Source organism: Amia ocellicauda, chromosome 10, assembly GCF_036373705.1.
Source record: "Amia ocellicauda isolate fAmiCal2 chromosome 10, fAmiCal2.hap1, whole genome shotgun sequence".
Classification (NCBI taxonomy): Eukaryota; Metazoa; Chordata; class Actinopteri; order Amiiformes; family Amiidae; genus Amia; species Amia ocellicauda.
The window spans coordinates 34,971,302-34,993,989 of NC_089859.1; the positions used below are offsets into that span (position 1 = coordinate 34,971,302).

At 37.7% G+C, this 22,688-nt stretch overlaps 1 protein-coding gene across 1 annotated transcript; it reads left to right on the top strand.

Annotated features, from left to right (window-relative positions):
* Window positions 1-2: 2 nt before the first annotated feature.
* Window positions 3-12,601, top strand: clptm1l (CLPTM1 like). Its single transcript, XM_066715983.1, has 17 exons — window positions 3-476; window positions 923-1,017; window positions 1,645-1,834; window positions 2,131-2,276; window positions 2,751-2,829; window positions 3,616-3,733; window positions 4,427-4,521; window positions 6,631-6,715; window positions 7,384-7,487; window positions 7,804-7,869; window positions 8,421-8,471; window positions 8,778-8,860; window positions 8,957-8,991; window positions 9,084-9,139; window positions 10,500-10,544; window positions 10,653-10,768; window positions 11,194-12,601. The coding sequence occupies exons 1-17, from the start codon at window positions 279-281 to the stop codon at window positions 11,276-11,278; spliced, it is 1,647 nt and encodes a 548-aa protein (XP_066572080.1). The 5' UTR covers window positions 3-278; the 3' UTR covers window positions 11,279-12,601.
* The last annotated feature ends 10,087 nt before the right edge of the window (window positions 12,602-22,688 follow it).

The following is a 22,688-nucleotide window of genomic DNA, read 5'->3' on the forward strand; positions in this document are numbered from 1 at the left end:
TCTACACCAGGAAGTGCAGATCCGGAACAGCAGTATTTTCGAGTCCCATGCTTAGCTCTAGCGACTGGCAACAGAAGGTAAAGACTGACTTATACAATTAAATAAATTAATGATTTGTTACAATTCAATTCCTAACCGATTGATCGGCTGCGTACAATAATTACGTAAATAAACGAAATATGGGTCCTTAATTCTACAAACAAAAATCACCGGACCTTGTTTTAGCTGTAGCTGTCTTTGCAACGAGCTACACTGGTTTTGACATTCACGTTTTATATATGTTCCCTGCATGTTATTCCAAAAACAAAAGCATGTTTCAAAAGACGTCTTTTACTACCCTGATCATCGGGGTGTTCATAGTTTATGTATTGCACACTTGCTGGGTGATGTATGGAATCGTTTACACCAAACCTTGTGAAAAAATCAAAGGCGAAACCTGTATTACGTCTTACCTAAATGAGAAACCCCGACTACAGGTGAGTGCAAATGTGTTTTTATTATTTGTTTGTTGTGAGTGTATTGTTAATATTTTCTGCGTTATCAGATGACAATGGTTGTAATTTCTGATTCATTCATTCCTATTTGGTTTTATTAACGCCACTTGTAACGCAACCTAAATGTTCTTGTATTTATTGTTTGAATATAAAACCAAAATCCATTCCTTCCATTTATTCTAGTTGTCTGATCACAACATAAGTAGATTTAATTTGAAAGCATTTGTCTGTGAGAAACGGCAGAGGAACTTCCATAATATAAGTCTGTAAATCAGACAATGCAGTTCAGTAATCCAAAACAGGTTAGATGCATCATGAATACATTAATGTACTCAGCCATAGGTTCTATATTGAGTATGGGAAACATTTTTATTCCATGAAAACCGATAAAGCATACTTAATCAACAATTGTTATGATTTCGAAACAGCTCAGCATTTACACATCTTTGAAGCATACTGGCGATGGCAGTCAAAACCTCATCCTGAGCATTGAAGACTTTGACATACATTCTAAGTTTGAGAGGTAAATTGTTCTTTATAATGTGTACAGAATCTTTACATAATTAAATTAGTTATTTTTTCATTTGATTCGTGCTGACCATGTAACATAGAGAGATACCTAGATTTGTTTCACGTGAAGTGGGTTTGAACACCCATTTATTGTCTTAAAATTATCTTATTGAATGGCTCTGAAATGTGTGCTACATTGATGTACTGCAGGAGTCAACACAGTGTTGTACCACCAGTGTTTAGATGAACTTCATCACCACATTTCCAGATATTTGGTATGTCCTGTGAACCACAGCTGCTTTCAATTGAATGACTGAAGCAGGGTATTGAATTACTGTAGTGTTTAAACTAATACTTCTGCACTTGCACTGCATTATCATGTTTATGGCCAATGAGAAGTCAACATTACAGTTGTCTCCTGCAATATGATTGCAATGATAGATGTATTGACAAGTCATGTGAAAAGCACTGATTTGCTACACCTCCACAGACACCATGATATATACATGCTTGCTTGAAAAATGCTCAAAACTCAGTGTTATAACAATTATGAATCACAACATTAGGATGTATATGCAAAAGCTACATATTTTTAACTGGTTGGGGTTTTGTTTCATACTTTTGTTTTTCTTTTGTAAAGGAAAGTAAATGTTTCCATTCCAAAGAAGACCAGAAACAATGGAACCCTGTACACATTTGTGTTCATCCACCAGGCTGGGGTGTCTCCTTGGCATGACAGCAAGCAGGTCCACCACATTGCCCAACTGACCACTTACATGGTGCCTAAACCCCAGGAGGTTAACCTCATAACAGGGGAGGACACCTCACAGGTAGACCAATGCATTATTAAATCTCAAATAAAAACTATTTTTTCCATCCAAGAGAAATTAGCTGTGACCTGTAATTGTGTGATATATACATATTGTACTAGTCTAAAGTTAGGACATACAAAATGATGTGCAAACTAATTTCTACCAGATAACTGATTAAACATTTTGTCAGTAGTATCAGTTATTCTATACGCATGTTATCATCAAACTTGTGGCTGGTGATCTTCTATATGTTTGTATGTGTATATACATATAGATGTTTTAACCTCTTATTTAATTGGTTTCTGTGTACACAGCACTCAGAGCCACAGAAGAAAACAAGCAATATGCCAGATAGGCCAATCACTCATTGGAGGTCTCGGCTCACTCTTAACATCATGTCAGATGGATTTGACTTTGACAAAGAAGCTCTTCCTAGTGATGTACATCGATACATGAGAGTGTAGGTTACCGACGGACTACAGAGAACACCATATAGTGTCAATATGTTAAGCTTCATACGTCCTGATTTAATATTTATTTTTCGGACTTGGTTGCGAATCAGATCATTCTAATGACCGATCTTGAAAAGTCTAATTAAATGTAAATGACTTTGAACCCAGGACTTGTTAAAAGTAAGCTGATTTTTAAAATTTAGAATCATACAAAATTTAAATTCCTGTCCTTTAAGATTATATATATATATATAGACAGATCTGAATTGTCAGTATATAGGCATGACAAAATTTAGCTAATTAGCTAATTTCAGCTTTTTGTTTTGGTCAGGACAAGCTAATGTTTTAGCTCGGCTCAGTTGTACATTGCAGATTTATTACCAAAGTTTCAATGGTTTAATGCATTTTTGCTGATCAACCAAGTTCATGTCATCCACATCACACACTAATAGGCATTGTATTATTTGTTGTGTATATTTCAGGATTCAGTATGGGAAGAAAATGCTGTATCTTCCCATATTATTCATTGATGAACTGAGTAATCGAGTAAAGGATTTAATGGTATGTCCAGGGAGAAATCTATCTTTGACTGTTTTTTATTTTATTTATTTTAATCCCTATTGAATATACAGTTATATTGAATAGTCAAGTAACAGGTACATTACCAGGGTTTTGCACCTTGGTCCTCTGTTTCTCTCAGGGAGAGTTCACTGAAATGGAGAAAAGCCAGGTCCTCTCCACATTATCTGTCAAAACTGGTTAAAGTGGTCAGCCAAAGGTTATCTGGTCATTTTCAATTTGATCAGTGCCAAAAGAGGCTCTTTAAAGTGATTGTATCTGGGACAGTTCCTTGACAGATTTTTATAGATCTAGACATGGTTGGAGAGAAGTTTAAAGAGAGGAGAAAGAAGAGATAAAGGCAGACAATTTAGTCTTAGACACTGTACACTGAAGAGGGTTAAAGATGGCCTACAAAATATTATTTAAAATTATCACAGTGTCTCATGTCTTGAAGGAATCTGTTGTAATTAATAATAATAATAAAAAAAATCTTTCTATTTATTACCTTCAACATCCTTAAAATATGCCATTTGTCTTAATCTACTTAAAATCTTTAAATCATCTAGACAGAAATTAAGCAAATGAAATAGTTACCCAATCTCAGTGCTATTTTAGCAAATATTAGTATTATTTTAAAGGTGATAGATTGAACATATATTTTTCCACAACGTATTATACAGTATTTGATTTTGAATCTGTGCTTGACAATGCTATCTAAGTCACATGACAGTTAATTCAGAATGCATAATCATAATGTATAATAATGTTCAAATGTTGATATTTCAGGTCATAAACAGTTCGACAGCTGAACTTCCTCTCACAATTTCATATGATAAAATTTCACTGGGGAAACTCAGATTCTGGATTCATATGCAGGATGCTGTTTACTCCTTACAGCAGTTTGGTAAGTGAATGTCCCTCATAATTTACCCTTGAAGGTTGAAAGCCAATGTAGATTTAAACAGACATTATAAAGGCTTTTCCTTTATTTCAATAATTAGCACAGTTATAAACTACATTTATGTTGATATTAAAAGAAGGAGATTGCATCATAAGGGTTTGTATTTGTAATGGCGATACATTTTAATAATAACACAAAAACATTGCAGAAACAATTGACAAAATGATTGTCATTTTAATTTTAATATTGTCCATATCAGATCATTTTGGGAGTGTGAATGTTTATATTTGACTATGTAAAATGCCACAGGAATAGATATATCACATCTAGTTTGATGTTTCTTTCAGTTTAAGAGAATGTATCTTATGTCCTGGTTTGGATGTCCTGGTTTTTGAATGAAAGATGCTGTGATGTTCTCAGGTAATGAATATTATTGGAAGATGCACTTGATCTCAGATTGTCAGCTTTTATCTGAGTCAGCAGGATTTTCATGTACTTAAAATCTTTTAGTCCCAGTGGCCAAATCTTGCGTTGGAAAAATATGCCCACACTATCTTGTAAATATTTACCATTGAGTGTCAAACAATATTTTAATCTCTCTGCATAAAAATATTTGTATTCAGGAAAGATGCAACTTTGAAGGGAATCTACTGTCCTTTGGAAAATTTGCTGAATTCTTAGTGTGGTTCCTTTTAGGTTTCACAGAAAAGGATGCAGATGAGATTAAAGGAATATTTGTGGACACCAACTTGTATTTCTTAGCCTTGACCTTTTTTGTGGCAGCCTTCCATGTAAGTATTAATTGTGCTTCAGATTAAATAGTTGAAATGATTAGGATTGACTTCCATATGTTTTCACCTAGATTTACTGGAAGTTTTGTAGACACTTAAAAAATATACCAACTGTAACATTATAGGGAACCAAGAATACAGTTTCAATTTCATGAGTAGCTATGCATTCTGTTGTTTCACATAAAGCTTTTAATTTTACCTATTGATGTATTGCTTAATGTCTGGTTTGATTACATTTATTACAATTTCTATATCATGCTGGTCTCTATTTTTAGTCATTTGTAATTGCTTCTTTTTTTAAACACTAAACAATGTATCACTAAAGGTAATTCAACTTTCAGGCTAATGAAGAGCTGAGCTATGCAAGCAGCAAATAAGTCTTATGCAGTTTTAAAATTACTTAGTCATCATTGTTTTTTGTTTTTTTAAATAGCATTTTACTGTTTGTGTTCAACATTTACTGTTTTTTCAGTAATCAGTATGGTTTCACAAGAAACTACTAATGTTAACTGCTGTTGTTCTGGTGAGAATTGTCAATCTGTAAAATGCAGATTAAGCAAATACTGTTTCACATAATTCCCTGGACTAAATATTTACAATATTTTGGTGTGAGGTAAAGATATACAAATTAGTACTTAGTAAACTTTAATTTGTGGTATCTATGACATACTTTGTATCAACAAGAAACATTATATATTTATATATATATATATATATATATATATATATATATATATATATATATATATATATATATATATATATATATATATATATATATATATATATATATATACACTCACCTAAAGGATTATTAGGAACACCTGTTCAATTTCTCATTAATGCAATTATCTAATCAACTAATCACATGGCAGTTGCTTCAATGCATTTAGGGGTGTGGTCCTGGTCAAGACAATCTCCTGAACTCCAAACTGAATGTCTGAATGGGAAAGAAAGGTGATTTAAGGAATTTTGAGCGTGGCATGGTTGTTGGTGCCAGACGGGCCGGTCTGAGTATTTCACAATCTGCTCAGTTACTGGGATTTTCATGCACAACCATTTCTAGGGTTTACAAAGAATGGTGTGAAAAGGGAAAAACATCCAGTATGCGGCAGTCCTGTGGGCGAAAATGCCTTGTTGATGCTAGAGGTCAGAGGAGAATGGGCCGACTGATTCAAGCTGATAGAAGAGCAACTTTGACTGAAATAAGCACTCGTTACAACCGAGGTATGCAGCAAAGCATTTGTGAAGCCACAACACGTACAACCTTGAGGCGGATGGGCTACAACAGCAGAAGACCCCACCGGGTACCACTCATCTCCACTACAAATAGGAAAAAGAGGCTACAATTTGCACAAGCTCACCAAAATTGGACAGTTGAAGACTGGAAAAATGTTGCCTGGTCTGATGAGTCTCGATTTCTGTTGAGACATTCAGATGGTAGAGTCAGAATTTGGCGTAAACAGAATGAGAACATGGATCCATCATGCCTTGTTACCACTGTGCAGGCTGGTGGTGGTGGTGTAATGGTGTGGGGGATGTTTTCTTGGCACACTTTAGGCCCCTTAGTGCCAATTGGGCATCATTTAAATGCCACGGCCTACCTGAGCATTGTTTCTGACCATGTCCATCCCTTTATGACCACCATTTACCCATCCTCTGATGGCTACTTCCAGCAGGATAATGCACCATGTCACAAAGGTCGAATCATTTCAAATTGGTTTCTTGAACATGACAATGAGTTCACTGTACTAAACTGGCCCCCACAGTCACCAGATCTCAACCCAATAGAGCATCTTTGGGATGTGGTGGAACGGGAGCTTCGTGCCCTGGATGTGCATCCCACAAATCTCCATCAACTGCAAAATGCTATCCTATCAATATGGGCCAACATTTCTAAAGAATGCTTTCAGCACCTTGTTGAATCAATGCCACGTAGAATTAAGGCATTTCTGAAGGCGAAAGGGGGTCAAACACAGTATTAGTATGGTGTTCCTAATAATCCTTTAGGTGAGTGTATATATATATATATATATATATATATATATATATATATATATATATATATTATATTTTACATTTTAACAAGATCAAATTGACCTCTTACAGCTCCTGTTTGACTTCCTTGCCTTTAAAAATGAAATCAGCTTTTGGAAGCAGAAGAAGAGCATGGTTGGGATGTCAAGTAAAGCAGGTAAGAGAATTCTAACCCCCAATGCACTGACATGTTCTGTGCCTTTCTCAGTTCTCTTTTTGTTAGGGGTTCATAATGCTATTTTGACAGTTTCAATTTCAAAGTGTTCAACGACTGGAAATTGTATTGAAAAGTCATAGTTTCTTTTTTTTCTTTTTTTTTTTAACATTGTTACACAATTAGCATATTGGCAATATAATTTGTGTTTCAGAAATAAATTTAGTAAAGATAAAACTAAATATTACATAATATTTAATAAAACAATTCACATTGATGTACTTATTAGTTGTATGAAGAATCAACTATCTATCAACTACCCATACAGATTTTTTTATTTTATTGAAAATAGGCAATACTAATATGCTGATGATCAGTGGTGGTATTTTAACTATCAGTTTTACTGGATTTGAGTGCTTTATTTGACACAGTTTGTCCTTTTATTTTATTTAAAAAAAAATGTCTTATTGCTTAATGAGTGTCAAAAAATTCGGATCGGATTTGAATCACATCAACTTTGGAAGAAAATGGATTTTAAATAATTTGATAAGTGAATTCCTTTTGGAGTTGTGTTCTTATGCAAATATTCAATATTTACAGATTATTACAATTTATAATATACTTTTTCAATTTAAGTAACCAACTAACCTATTTATCTTTCTCTTTTTAAGTATTATGGAGATGTTTTAGCACCATTGTCATTTTCCTATACTTGCTGGATGAACAAACAAGTTTGTTAGTCCTTATACCAGCTGGGATTGGCTCTTTGATTGAGGTACAGTGACACAGGTTCCACTCCCATCTTGCAAGCAAAATATTGATGTTTGCATAATTTTGTCAGGATATTACCATTATACTCGGCACAAAATATATTAAATCGATACGAATACTCAATCTGAGAAATAAACAAATCCTTAGAAGTAACATTTTCCTCCTAGATGTGAAGATATTGTGACTTTTGTAACTGTATATGTATTCACATTCTTTACCCTTTCATATCCTGCACAAGCTAAGCTAATCATTTCTATCACTCCACTGGATTGTTGACCAGTAAAACTTCTAGTATTACATGTCTTTACTTTCTCTTACAGGTCTGGAAAGTGAAGAAGGCTTTTAAGATACAAGTTATATGGAAAGGCTTAAAACCCACATTCCAGGTTTGTTTGCTGTTTTCTTTGATCTAATTTAGTTTACAAATAAAGATTAGAGGAATGCATACTAATTGCCTTTGGCTTGTTACATACATTTGAAGAATGAGCAGTTGAATGATAAATGTTATGTTTGTAAATTGGAAATGCATGTGTAACATAATGACTGTTCACTAGCTGTCAAGCAATGACTTAAATATGATATAGGCCTATTCCATTATATATGCATTTTATATTGAAGATTGATTTAATGTCCAATACACACATGCATCTCATAAACATATTTTAAATGCCCAGTAATGAAATAAGCTTGACTTGATTTTATATATATATATATATATATATATATATATATATATAATATTGTGTATTGGATGTTGTATTATTTATGTATTTATTTATCTGTAAATGCATATAATTGGAAACTGTTTACATTTCTGTGAATCAGTTACTGTATCTTACAAACTATGCTGGACTATGTTGGTATTTTGTACTAGAGTATTTTTGAGAGGTCAAATTCTCTATTATTATTATTATTATTAAAATGTTCCTCTTTACAGCTTGGAAAATCTGATGAATCAGAGAGAAGAACTGAGGAATATGACACTCAGGTGAAAAAGCAATGCATTTATGTTTGTGTATTGTGTATGTGTTTGTATCTTAACATTTTGTCAGAAAATATCTCAACCTTTCCTTGTTTAGTTTAAAAGTATAGTAGAAGCAAAGATGTGTAACTTGATAATTTATTTAAAATTAATCATAATTGTATGATTGGCAATAGATTTACCAAGACTTGCTGTGCATGCAATACTCTTTCACCAGACTTTCTGGAGCCTGTAAGGCAAAGGAAGTACCTGAGAATGTTTGTAATTTTATTTAACAGAGACTAAGCTAATAATTTCTCATTCTCTTTTCAGGCAATGAAATATCTGTCCTATTTACTCTATCCTTTGTGTATTGGAGGGGCTGTTTACTCTTTGCTTTATGTTAAATACAAAAGGTAAGAGGGTATATTGTAGATTTACTATTATGTGGTGGTGTTATTATATAACCAGAAAGCTTATTGTCCTAAAAATCATGTTTGCTTTCTTTACAGTTGGTATTCCTGGCTGATCAACAGTCTTGTCAATGGTAAGCTTTGTAACTTGTTACCATTGATGAGATTAATGTGTAGTCATTGATTTGACATCAAGACTGAGAGGGTGTTCTTTTTGTTTTTGCAGGAGTTTATGCATTTGGATTCCTGTTCATGCTACCTCAACTTTTTGTGAATTATAAGGTTAGTACTTAAAAAAAACTAGAAACTTAAAACAAAAACTGAAACCTCAATATACACCGATCAGCCATAACATTATGACCACCTGCCTAATATTGTGTACGTCCCCCTTTTGCTGCCAAAACAGTCCTGACCAGTCGTGGACCTCTGAAGGTGTGCTGTGGTATCTGGCACCAAGATGTTAGCAGCACATCCTTTAAGTCCTGTAAGTTGCGAGGTGGGGACTCCATGGATCGGACTTGTTTGTCCAGCACATCCCACAGATGCTCGATTGGATTGAGATCTGGGGAATTTGGAGGCCAAGTCAACACCTTGAACTCGTGATCATCAGACCAGGCCATCTTCTTCCATTGCTCCGTTGTCCAATTCTGATGCTCACGTGCCCATTGTAGGCGCTTTCGGCAGTGGACGGGTCAGCATGGGCACCCTGACTGGTCTGTGGCTACGCAGCCCCATACGCAACAAACTGCGATGCACTGTGTGTTCTGACACCTTTCTATCAGAACCAGCATTAACTTTTTCAGCAATTTGAGCTACAGTTGCTCGTCTGTTGGATTGGACCACACGGGCCAGCCTTCGCTCCCCGCGTGCATCAATGAGCCTTGGCTGCCCATGACCCTGTCACCGGTTCACCGCTTTTCCTTCCTTGGACCACTTTTGATAGGTATTGACCACTGCAGACCGGGAACACCCCACAAGAGCTGCAGTTTTGGAGATGCTCTGACCCAGTCGTCTAGCCATCACAATTTGGCCCTTGTCAAAGTCGCCCAGATCCTTACGCTTCCCATTTTTCCTGCTTCTAATGCATCAACTTTGAGGACAAAATGTTCACTTGCTGCCTAATATATCCCACCCACCGACAGATGCCATGATAACGAGATTATCAGTGTTATTCACTTCACAAGTCAGTGGTCATAATGTTATGGCTGATCGGTGTATGTCGTCAATGGTGAACATATTTCCATGAGAACCAAGATAATAATGAATTGGGACTGTTTCAAATACATGGGAAACACTTGTATCTTTATTGCTGTTGGTAATCCTGTTATTGAGTGTGTTCAACTAATAGGCTTAGTTCAGAGCAATAAACAAACAATATGGGCCCAACAGCCTTGTCTAATGTGTATGTATCCTTACTTATTATAGAAACGTACCACTTATTCATATATATGTGTGTGTATGTATTAATTAATCTGTTTTTCCAATGTTTTTCTTTTACAATCCTTAAATTATTTCATATTTCACGAAATGCTATCATTAAACTTATGAAAGATATGCCTTTCACCAACTTAAATGCATACAGGCACAAGGACAAGTATATGGGCAACATTTAATGTTGTGTTGTTTTGTTTTGTTTTTCCAGCTAAAATCAGTGGCTCATTTGCCATGGAAGGCATTTATGTACAAAGTAAGTTTATTTAGTACATCATTGAAAGTTCTAGAGAAAATGGTTTAGTGATGGTTTATCAAATCTTTTTATACCAATTAGGATTTACTTTAATTTCTATTTTTCTAGGCGTTCAACACATTCATTGATGATGTATTTGCGTTTATTATTACTATGCCAACATCCCATCGGCTTGCCTGCTTCAGAGATGATGTAGTGTTCCTTATCTACCTTTATCAAAGATGGTAAGTTAATTATGCAGGAGCCTTTCAGACCCTACAATGTAATTGTGAAATCATAATGTCATTTATAAACGATAGCCTACCCACTTGAAATAAGTTGAAGATGTACATTCTTACAGTAGAACTAGAAATATAACATAGGCAGACCTGAAGGAAAACTGATGTTTATTGTTCTTGTCACTATCCATACAATATTCTTGTTCTACAATAGGGCATTCAATTAAAACTGCCATAAAGTGAAAAGAGTTTACTTATCCTAACACTGAGTCTAACACAGTCCAAGAAAGAACATTTAATATAAAAAAAATACTACTTCTGAAGATCAGCATCTCTCAAACTGTCTGTTTGGTTTGAAATTTATTGGTATGCATTTGTGTGTGAACAGTATATTCATTTTGGTGGGTTTTCTCAATCTTCCTGTTTTGCAGGCTTTACCCTGTGGATAAACGAAGAGTCAATGAGTATGGAGTATCGTATGATGAGGAGCCTAAAGGAAAGTCACATAAAGACTAAACACACCTGACAGTGGGGTTGAGGCCTCTTGGCTTCCACACTACAGAGGTGTACGCAATGGTAGAAAATGTTTCTAAAACAAAAGTGCACCGCAACTACTGCAGTGTTGCTGACCTGTCCAACAATGTGCCTAATGGGAAAGATAGGGCTGCCACCATTAGTGCATGGGTTTCACTAACTGCTGGCCAATATTGACTCAGGAGGGGCCAACAATAGCCATCGCCTGTAGAGAAGCATGAAGCCAATCCTGCCTGCTCTTCTCCCCTAGCATGAGGCGATTTAGACAAGCTTTTTAAAGACCATTCAGGGATATTGAATTGAATATTGAATAGCTTTGCTAAAAAACACAAAAGTAATTATAGCAGTAGGTGCAGCACAAATAGAAACATATTCTACTCATTTTTTTCTTCTCACTATAGTATTTAAAATTTGAAAGGGTAGTGCCAAAATGATTGACAAGAAAAAGTACATAAGGTTCAAGATGTATATGTATTCTATTAATATTTTTTTGGACACATTAATACATATTGTTTCAGTACTCATCAATGCCAATCCTGAACTACTGAGATACAGTAACCATTCCTTTATCATAATATGGGTTATGCTTGAGGATGAGAAAATGGCATAAATATAATCTGAGTCAATGTCCGGGAATAGACTGTATAATGGGCCTGTATTCAGGAATTCCAAGGTGTGTTTCGGTTTATAATTCATGTCAATTTTATGTTGGTAAATGAATGCCGGCAAAATGTATTTTCTTTCATGTTTTTTTTTCTTGATCATCAATAACAAGTGCTTGTTAAAATGAATTAAAATTGGGATCATTGTCTTCTGAAATCATGTATTGTAACTGCTCTACATTCCAAGCAGCGTTTTAATAAGTTTAAGAACTTGCATGTTTTTGTTTCCTTTCATTCTATGTGTAACCATTAAGGTTTACTTGCAGCAGAACTCTCAGTTTAGTGCAATACAGTAAACTCGTAAGACAAAGAATTGTACTACTTCTAATAATATTGCATATCCAAAGCCTGCTTGAGATGTGGAAATACAAATTAATTGTACTACTCTCCTAAGAAAGTACCACTTACTTTTCTTTGTCAAAAACTAATATTGAACAAAATGTAAATATTTAGATGCAAAGTTTCATTTCGCTGTCTTCTTAACAATGTGCATCAAATGTTAGAATGATTCTTGTATTCCGGACAGCATCTGTTGATGTCATCGAATAATGTCTGCCATGCTCGGCTGTATTTTTAAAGGTTATAAGATTAAATGTCACCTCTTAAATACAGCAAATTTCATTAAACCAAGACTGTTCATCTACTTTCATTGAGTAATACAATGTTTACTGGTTGCTGTTCCTTGAAAAAAAATCTTTTTCATCCAATAACTTTATCCATATTTGATCTGTTCTTCTGGCAATACGTCCAGCCCATTGCCATTTTAACATTTTCATTCTTTATATATAGTGCCTTGCAAAAGTATTCAAACCCCTGATCAAACATTTTTTCCCCTTTTAATCTGTCAAGAAATATATGAATATATTGTTTTTGCAAATTGTTTTCCCATGCATTTTGTTTTTAATTGAATGAAAATTTGAATCCTCCATTCTCTTCACCTTCTCATTCACCCATTGTAGACGAGTCAGCTTTGGCATCACAGAGCACACCCATGCTCTGTCGCATCGTCTCTCTCACCTGATTGGTTGGCTACCCATGACATCACAGTTGGCCAGTAGTGACTTACTCAGTCAGTGAGAAGATACATTGTGTGTGTGGGGGCTTGGGTATCGGTGGGTGTTGGGTTGGGTGCGGGTGTCGCGGTGGGGTAGTGGTGTTGGTGGGGAGGGGTGGGGGAGAGAGAGAGAAATATACCAAAGGCCATTCCCACAATAAATAAATCAAACAATAAATAAACAGATGAGTAACAATAAGACCAAAACCACTTTCCGAAAGACATTTAGAAAGCGACCGAATTGATAGCATTTCTTCTCCTGTATTCTCTAGTGATTTTGAAAAATATTTTACAGAAGGTTTTATAACCATTGGATGCTTCTTGTGTGTGCTCTTCATATTCTCCTCTCTTGTGTGACCACTCAAGATCAGCTGAACTGCACAGAATGTGTCTCATTCATTTTGTGTCACAAATTCCAGAGCTCTATGGAATTGAGCACTGTTCTTATAATTCTCATGTGCTTGTGCATCTCACACAAAGTGTTAGGGATTGGGGTCTATTATGGGCCAACAGCATTTGTAACTCTCCTCCCCTACCATCCTCCTGGGAGACTTCATCCCCTCCTCCACTCTTTCAAGTTTTCCCTCTCTCCATCACCCCCCACTCACAGGGCAGGTCACCAGCTGGACCAGCTTCCCTACCCACCCCACTGTCACCTTCTGACATAATCCCTGCTCCCTCTCCGCCTCCATCCTTGCCTCACTCTCTCACCTCCCATTTACTTTTTTCCCATCTGTCTGTTGCCTGTGCTACTTGCACTTTGTTCTCCTCCCTTGATTCTCTCTGCCCTCCACCAGCATCTTCTCCCTCAACTCCTCACCCCTTTCTAGCCATTTCCTCTCCTTTCAAGCAAGCTTGTTTCCACTCCTCAAAAAACTCATTCTTGATCCAACATCTCCTCAGACCTACCACCGTGTCTCCCTGCTCCCTCTCGAAGACTCTCGACCAAGCTGTTCATCATCAGCACTCTGCATTTCTTGCCCATCACTCACTCCTCGATCCTCTGTAATCCGACTTCCGCACTGCCCACTCCACCAGAACTGCTCTCCTAGCAGTCAATGACTCCCTTAACTGTGATTGGGCAGCCTCCCTCTCCTCAGTCTTAATCCTCCTTCATCTCTACATAGCCTCTGGGCCTCCTTATCACATCCCATGGTTTCTCCTACCATTTCTATGCAGATGATGTCTAGATCTTCCTGTCTTTTCCCTATTCTGACCCTTTCATTTCCTCTTGCATCTCTTACTGTTTCTGCTATTTCCTCCTAGATGCACTCATTCATCAATGTTGCATTTTTCTTTACAAGGCTTATTCCTCATTAAATATGTAACTAAACCAGATAGCTGGCTGGCTGTATGTTTTTTTTTCTTGTTACTTTAACAGGACAGTCCATGTTCACCTTACCTGCCACCAAATAGTGTTTTATTATAACATGGTGGCTGTGTATAGGCATCTACGGTTTTAGCAGGAAGACGATCTGCAGAAGGTTTGTTAAAAAAGTGTTTTTACCTACCTAGTTTTGCTATCTAGTTCTGCAGCATCAATGATCACATTAGCTAATTAGCTAGTACATTAAAATAAGCAAATGGGATTTGTTCCTCACGTATCCCTGTCACAGTTTTGTTTTTTTAATAAAGGAAACAGATGAAGTTTTCCAACCCTAAGACAAAAATGCTTTAAAGAAACAAAACACTCATCCTATAGCTGACACTGTCACCTAGAGTGACTCGTTATGAGATGGTGAACTGTACATTAACCACTAATGCGGCAGTCAGTTTTAAATCAATGTGAGGGATGAGGGACAAGGAGGTGAAGAAACTCAAGATGACATGCAGGGAGGGACTGGTGGAGTCAGATAACCGGTTGTGCAGTTCAAGGAATAACAATATTGTGTCTACTACAGACGGTCACACAGTCCCTGCTTCTCCATCTTAGGAGGGGTTTTGATTGGTGGTCACAATTATTGGCAGTAATTCCTGTCTAAACAAGAGCAAATTAAATGCAAAATCCCCTCCCTTTCAATAACCCACATGTTCACAGAAGAAATCAACCATTCTTGTTTTTTTTATAACTTATTTGTATTGTCTTTGAATGCATCCATACAGCCTGGAACTTAACTTACCTGTGTCTCCTGTTCTGCTAAAAGAGTCATGAAGCTCATTAGACTTGGACCATTTTAAAATACTGTATTCATCCTAATGCCCTAATAGACGCGCAACCCCCTATTTCACAATTTCCACCCCTGCGATATCCAATTTTGTTAAAAATTTTCTTTGGGATTTTCTATTTGTTGGGTGCATGACCCAAGGCTATTGTTGCTCTTGTAATGTGCACAGATTAAATTAATGAATAAATAGTGTCACGGGAGGTGACAATAGATTTTGTATTTCCTTCTATTAATTGTTTTACATTGATATAATTTAAGTTATTTTCACAAGTCTTTATTGCAATGGATTTACTTAATTATGTTCACATGTTTTTCCTTGTTTCAATTTGTATTTATCGCACTTGCAGTCATTGTGTGACACTCTAGAGTGGGGTATTTGTCTTGCTCGAGTGGGCAGGTGTTGGATTGCATGGTGCACCAGAAGGAGAGGAGCCAGCTGGAGATTTGATGGGGCGAGGGGTCCGGCTCGTCACCCAGGGCAAGGTTGGTGGAAGATGGGGGCTGCTGGACTCGGTACCCCTGACCAGCCGCGAAGGGGCCTGAGAAGCGGTTGGGAAAGAGCCAGGCATCGTGTGCCACCCCAGGATCTGGAATTTAGGAGTCACCAGGTGCGGGTGGGGGACTTTGCAAAGAGCTGGCTATGAGGGGGTCCGGGTGGCTGGAGAGATCTGCCCTGTGGAATAACGAGATAGCTAGATGAATTGCACCAGGGGCAATCTGTCTGCAGGTATAGCCACAGCTGGGAGAGTGTTCCGCTGGCCACCTTTCTCTTTTAAATAGCCTACTGCATCAGGTATAAAGGAATGTGAAGAGGATAACTGGGGTTCGGCAATATATGAACGTCCTCTCTTTGGAATTACTGGAGATCGGGGGAATGGACAGGGACAACCGCTGCTAATTCATTAATTGATGGACATACTGGTTCGAGGCTATCCCTCCAGAAGGAGAACTGGGTGCGCTATGGACATGGCATGGCATTGTTGCCATTGGACTTATGCATGGGACTGGGGTTGGATTTAGACAGGTGGATTTTTCTAATTAGCTGTATGTGGTTTGTGTGTATGTAAGTTTAATTAGGATCGATGTCTTTTTAGGGATTGTGTGGGAAAGATTTATTTTGTGTGTCTGTTTGAAATGTATAATATGCCCCCGTGTGGAGTCTATTTTGAAGTCTGTGTGCTCTGCCTGTATTTGCGCTATATGGGAAATAAACTGTTATTTATTTATTTTTTATTCTGTTTATTGTTTTCTTAATACAAAAAGCAAAATTACATTACTGAACATAAGTATTTTTAAACAGATAAATACTACTAATAATAACAATAGTAAAAATAAATGAGCAATGCAAAAAAAAAGGGAAATTAAAAGAAAGAGAACTGAAAGACAAAAGAAGATAAAGAAATAGAGTCTTAAGCTAACCTTATAGTTTGTGATTGCACTATTGGTGTTCCGAGGCTTGAAGTTGAACCACAGCATTCAAGAAAGGCTGCCAAATTGTATAGAATGTTTCCAGAGATCCTCGTAATGTATACTTAATTTTTTCCAATTTCAAAAAATGCATTAAGTCCCTATACCAATGGAGATGGAAGGGTGGGGCAGATTGCTTCCAATTAAGTAGGATTAATCGACGAGCTAGCAAAGTGGCAAAAGCCAAGGCTTTAGACTGAGGACTGAGCATCAAGACCTCACTGGGAACAACCCCAAACAAAGCAGTCAACGGGTGAGGGTCAATTGAGATTTGCATAATTTGTGACAAAGTATTAAAAACAGAGGTCCAGAAGGGAGCAAGCCGGGGACAGGTCCAGTACATATGAGTAAGACAGGCTGGAGCTTGCTTGCACCTGTCGCAAGTTGGATCCACTCCTGGATATATCTTGGATAGTTTGAGTTTAGAGAGATGAATGCGATGTATTATTTTAAATTGAATTAAACTGTGTCTGGCACAGAATGAGAAGGAGTGCATCCTTTGAAGAACAGACTCCCACTCAACATCTGAGAAGTGAATACCAAGGTCCTGTTCCCAGCGATGCCTCAAAGGGTCCAGAGAGGGGTTGCCTTGTGTAAGCAGGATGTTGTATATTTGAGAGATTACCCCCCTGTTAGTAGGATTGTACTGTAATAAAGATTCAATTGAAGATTTTGGGGGTAATATGGAAAATTTGCTAATCTACTACGTACAAAGTCTCTAATCTGTAAATAGTGAAAAAAATGTCTACGTGGTAAGTTAAATTTGTTTGACAACTGATCAAAGGAAGCAAAGGTGTTGTTAATATAGAGATGCCTAAGGCTTTTAATACCACAATGATGCCAAGTACCAAATGCTGAATATTTCAATGAGGGAGGGAACAGATGATTTGTCTGCAATGGGGCAAGTGAAAGTATGGACCGCGAGTCAAAATTACGTCTGCACTGACCCCAAATCCTTAATGAGTTCTGAACAACCGGATTGCTACTGTAGTGAGAATAAGATAAAGGAAAAGGGGAACTTAAGAGGGAATTCAGAGAGGAGGAAATGCAAGAATCTGCTTCGATTCTCAGCCACATAGGGGCAGACTGCAGGGTTGTGTATGATTGGATCCAGAATGTCAAAGTACAGATATTTGCTGCCCAATAGTACAACTGAAAATTAGGTAGTGCGAGTCCACCTGATGACTTAGATCTTTGAAGGACTTTGATTTTTTTACTCGAGGCTGTTTCTTATTCCAAATAAATGAAGAAATTATGTGATCAAGAGTATGAAAAAAGGACTTCACTATGAACAGAGGAATACATTGAAAAAGATATAGAAATTTTGGAAGAGTGTTCATTTTTACTTAATTAATTCGCCCCACCAATGATAATCGTAAAATCGACCAACAACTAAACTCTTGTTTGGTAGATTATAAAAGTTGTGTCTAAACAGATCTTTAAAGGAACGAGTAATAATAACTCCAAGATATGTAAACTTATGCGTAATTGTAAAGGGACAGTTATCAGAACAACCCTGGCGAGCAGCTGACTTAATAGGAAACATTACAATTTTGTTCTGATTTATTTTATACCTGGAGATCTTGCGAAAGTTGTCCATGATAAGCAGGGCATGTCGCAGAGAAGAAGCAGGGTTAGAAATATAAAGTAAAAGATCATCTGCAAATAAAGAGACCTTCTGCTCCAACCCACCTCGTATCACTCCCTGAACTTTCTCACTATCACGCAGAGAGACAGACAACGGCTCAATAGCGATGGCAAAAAGGAGTGGAGAAAGGGGGCAGCCTTGCCTAGTACCACGGTGGAGTGCAAAATATTCAGAATTAGTGCTATTTGTGTAGACTGAGGCCTCAGGGCACGAATATAACAGTTTAATCCATGATATGAATGTGGGGCCAAAATCAAATTTGTGTAGGGTGGCAAATAAATAGTCCCATTCAACTCGATCAAATGCCTTTTCAGCATCTAAAGAGACAAGAACTTCGGGAGACTGTGAAGTAGACTGCGTGTAGATCACATTAAATAGGTGGCGGAGGTTAAAGAAAGACTGCCTACCCTTGATGAACCCCGTCTGATCCAGTGAAATAATAGAGGGCAAGGCATTCTCTAGACGACAAGCAAGGGCCTTTGCAAGCACCTTCACGTCAACATTGAGAAGGGAAATGGGCCTAAATGACCCACAGTCAAGGGGATCCCTGTTCTTTTTTAAGAGCAGAGATACTGAAGCTTTATGGAGGGTTTCAGGGAGTAATTGAGTGGTTAAGGATTCAGAAAACATAGATAGCATCAACGGAGACAGTTGTGGGGCAAATTTTTTATAGAATTCTATGGGGAAACCATCAGGACCTGGGGATTTTCCACTCTGCATAGATGTTATTGCTTCATTTATTTCTTAAAGTGTTAAAGGTTTGTCCAGTTCAATTTTAATTTGTGGCTTGAGCTTGGGAATGTTAAGTTTGTCCAAAAATGAGTTTATCTGAGTAGAATTATCCAAAGATTCTGAGGAGTAAAGTGTTGAGTAAATTTTTTTAAATTCATTATTTATTTCATGTTGGTTAATAGTTGTTGAGCCAGATTGAGTGTTAATTTCTGTAATAAAGTTAGATACTTCCCTCTTATGAAGTTGGTGTGCTAGAATCCTACTAGCTTAATCTCCATGTTCATAAAATGTATAGCGAGATTTAAGTAATTTCTGCTCAGATTATTTTGTGGACAATAAATCAAACTCTGTTTGAAGGGCCAACCGTTCTTTGTAAAGGTCAGAGGTTGGGGAATTTGCATATTCCTCATCTATTTTTAAAATAAGATCTGTGAGTTCAAACTAAGGATAGGCCACCATACCTCCAGAGCAACCACAGTGCAACCAGATCTGACTCTGAAAAAGGACAGGAAAAGAAGAGAGAGGAAAAAAAAAAAAAAGTTACCCAAAGACCCACCCCCCAAACTGCCTCCCCAATTGAGGCAGAAGCTTACCCATTTTGTCAAATACCTGTTCTTTAACATGCTACACAGCTAGTGATAGTACATGACACTTATACCACCACAACAAACACAATAACACAATGTTAACTAAATATGCAAATTAACAATATCTGTCACCAGAATAGATGTGCACAATGTCTGTATATATCCCCACATGCACACAACTATGCACACATACATACACTCAGTTTCCATAGCTGAATATACATATACACACATATCCATACGAGGACACACAAATACATATGCACATAAAGGCCTCGTAGGAAATAATGTGTTTTAGCCACATAAATGTTTGGTCAACTTGTTGTTACATTGAATCAGTGTTATGAATAAAATTAGGAGGGCACCGTATACATACATACACACATGTATACAAACATACACAGATACACGCGTGTGCACACACATCAAAAAATAGGATTGCCTGCATGCTTTCATATAAGTGTGCGATAATAAAATAAATCTAAGCACACACTCAAATGTATTAACGGGGTGTACAGGTCACGTGCATATCAGGAGACAGAGCATTGTACACAGGACAACTCTGTACAGATTATAACAATAATCATAATATTAATGACAACACAATCCGATATGCTATAGCGGTGCTGTATAAATCACGGAGCTCCCAGCCCTGTTGGAGTAATGATCTTTAAAATAGTAATGTTCAACCACTTCAAATAATACAGCGAAAACAGTTATAGTTGAAAAAAGGAAATCACATGAAATAAGAGTATGAAACCCAATTTGCTGATGTCGGTTTGCTGGGAAACACAGGCTATATAATAACATCCGCAACAAACAGCACAACCATTCTCAGTACCAGTATACATCAAAATGCGAAAAGGCAGAGAAACGATACTAATTAAAACAGATATACCATCAATGCAGACAAGAAAAACAAAAAAGCAGTAACAACCTGTAACAGTATCATTACTTATTGTCTTAGAATAAACTGCATACATATAAACACTCGTAGCTGACACTTGGAACTGTACAGCATTAATTTCCCCATTATTACTGTCAAGGGATGACCAGAAAAAAAAACAAAAAAAAAACCATAGTATTACTTAAATCCAATCTGATAAACGGAGGGAAGCTCTGTTGCATCATTACAGCGCCGTCCCACTATCTGTTACTCAAAATAAAAATAAAGATATTCGTTCACAAAAAAAAATACAATCTGTTGAATCAATTACTGTTTATCTTGTTATGTGAACTGAAATTAAAAAAAAATACGATACCAGTTTAAGACGTGGCTGAAGAGACCGGCGGAGAGCGCCTCGGTACAATGTGATCCTTAAGTAGAGAGATGCATGTTCTGGAGAAGTGAAGACCTGTGCTTTGCCATTGACGGTGATCTTCAAACGAGCCGTGTGCAAAAGGCCATACTGAATCCCCGCACTTCGCAACTGAGACTTGATTCCGTGATACGTCAGTGGGCCCTTTTATCTTGCTTTGCGAAATATTTTTTCCTTATCCTGGAAACGGTGCATCCTAACGATCATCGGTCTCGGTCTCTCCCCGGTCCTGGGCTGTGGGGCGAGAGATCTGTGAGCTCGGTCGACTTCGGGATCCTTCTGGAAAACCGCTACGTCAAGGACTTTTGAAAAGAACCAAGATATGAAAGCTGTTGGATTATTCCATTCCTCTCCTTCGGGGATACCAATAATGCGCAAGTTCTGCCTCCTGGAGCGATTTTCCAAATCATCAACTTTTTCCTGTAAGGCCCTGTTTTTTTCCGTTAGGGAGGAGCACAAGTCTTCCAGAGAGGCAACCCTGCCGTCAATATCGGTCACCGAGCGCTCGAGGTCTTGCATGCGGGGCAGCAGCGCCTGCAAGGATGTCTGCACCTCAGAATGACACCTCTGAGACTCGGCTCGAGTGTCATCCCTGAATTTACGATGCTCGGATTTGAAGGATGACATTTCCGATCGCATGATCTCAGCAATTTGCGCAGTCAGTGAAGGGTTTGCTGCTGCAGGGCCTACCCTCTCTTCCCCTGTCGAATCATGATCCAACTCATCCGTTAGTTGCGGACGCCTACCCTTCGATTTAGACATTGTATAATAGTAGGTGAGTGATACTTAATTATTTAAATATATTACTAAGTTTGTTAACAATGCAGATGTGCAAAAAAAAAAAAAAAAAAGATAATAAGGTGGAGAGCGGTGTTTTCGCGCGTCTACAGCATATTACACCGGAACCGGAACTCATAAACTGTTGATTTTAAATCTTATTCTCACCGGGATTCGAACCTGCATCGGGGTGAGGGAGTTATTGTGAGGTCCTTTTCCTCACGTCAAAAATACAATGAGTGGCGAACTCGCAGTGGAGGGTTTTAGTGACGTGGGGTTAGTCTTAGTGGGGGTCTCCCCAATATACTATCATAACGGTCAAATGATGAAATATACATAAATGTGCCAAATCATGAGGTTATGGGGAAAAATGAAAAATTTGGAGATTTCCTACTTAATAGACACACATGCAAAGGGTCTTGTGGAGAGGGGGAGAGGGAGGGCGCTAACACCCATCTGATACATATTCGAAGTTGCTGAAAAGGTCCTCCTCCCTCGCGCTGCGGACCCTATCCTCGTGAGGCGGAGTGAGGACTGCTGAGGTGCGGAGGGCCTCACGGACTTGGACAGTGGGGACAAAAGGAGGTGTCACCCTCCTCGATAGCAGCCCAGGCCAATCAACACTCTGAAACGAGAGAGAAGAGAAGTAGGATAAGGTGGTGCAGCCTTCGTGGAAAACAGCGACCGTAAAACAGTTGATCGCGCCACGTACCTCGAAGAAGGGATACATCTTTACTTCTTCGAGGCCTCGGTCCCCAGCCCCAAGTCTATATTCAGGCTCTTTCTCCAGCAACTGCAGATGATTCAAAACAAGGAGAGGCATGTTATTCTCAATCAATGGACCTACAGTTCAGAGATGACGTTAAAAATAAGTTCTCATAGATCAAAGTGCTTATGAGCAGGTGTGCGATGTTATTGTGAACCTCACTGCACTGCCACACAGTCACTGGGTCTTTCTCCAATTCCGTAACTTTCATATCA

Coding starts and splice junctions, on each gene's coding strand:
- clptm1l (XM_066715983.1), top strand. CDS start 279: ATGTTCCCTGCATGTTATTCCAAAAACAAAAGCATGTTTCAAAAGACG. Junction 8,861..8,956: donor CTTTATGTTAAATACAAAAG/GTAAGAGGGTAT, acceptor CTTTCTTTACAG/TTGGTATTCCTGGCTGATCA. Junction 10,769..11,193: donor ATCTACCTTTATCAAAGATG/GTAAGTTAATTA, acceptor CCTGTTTTGCAG/GCTTTACCCTGTGGATAAAC.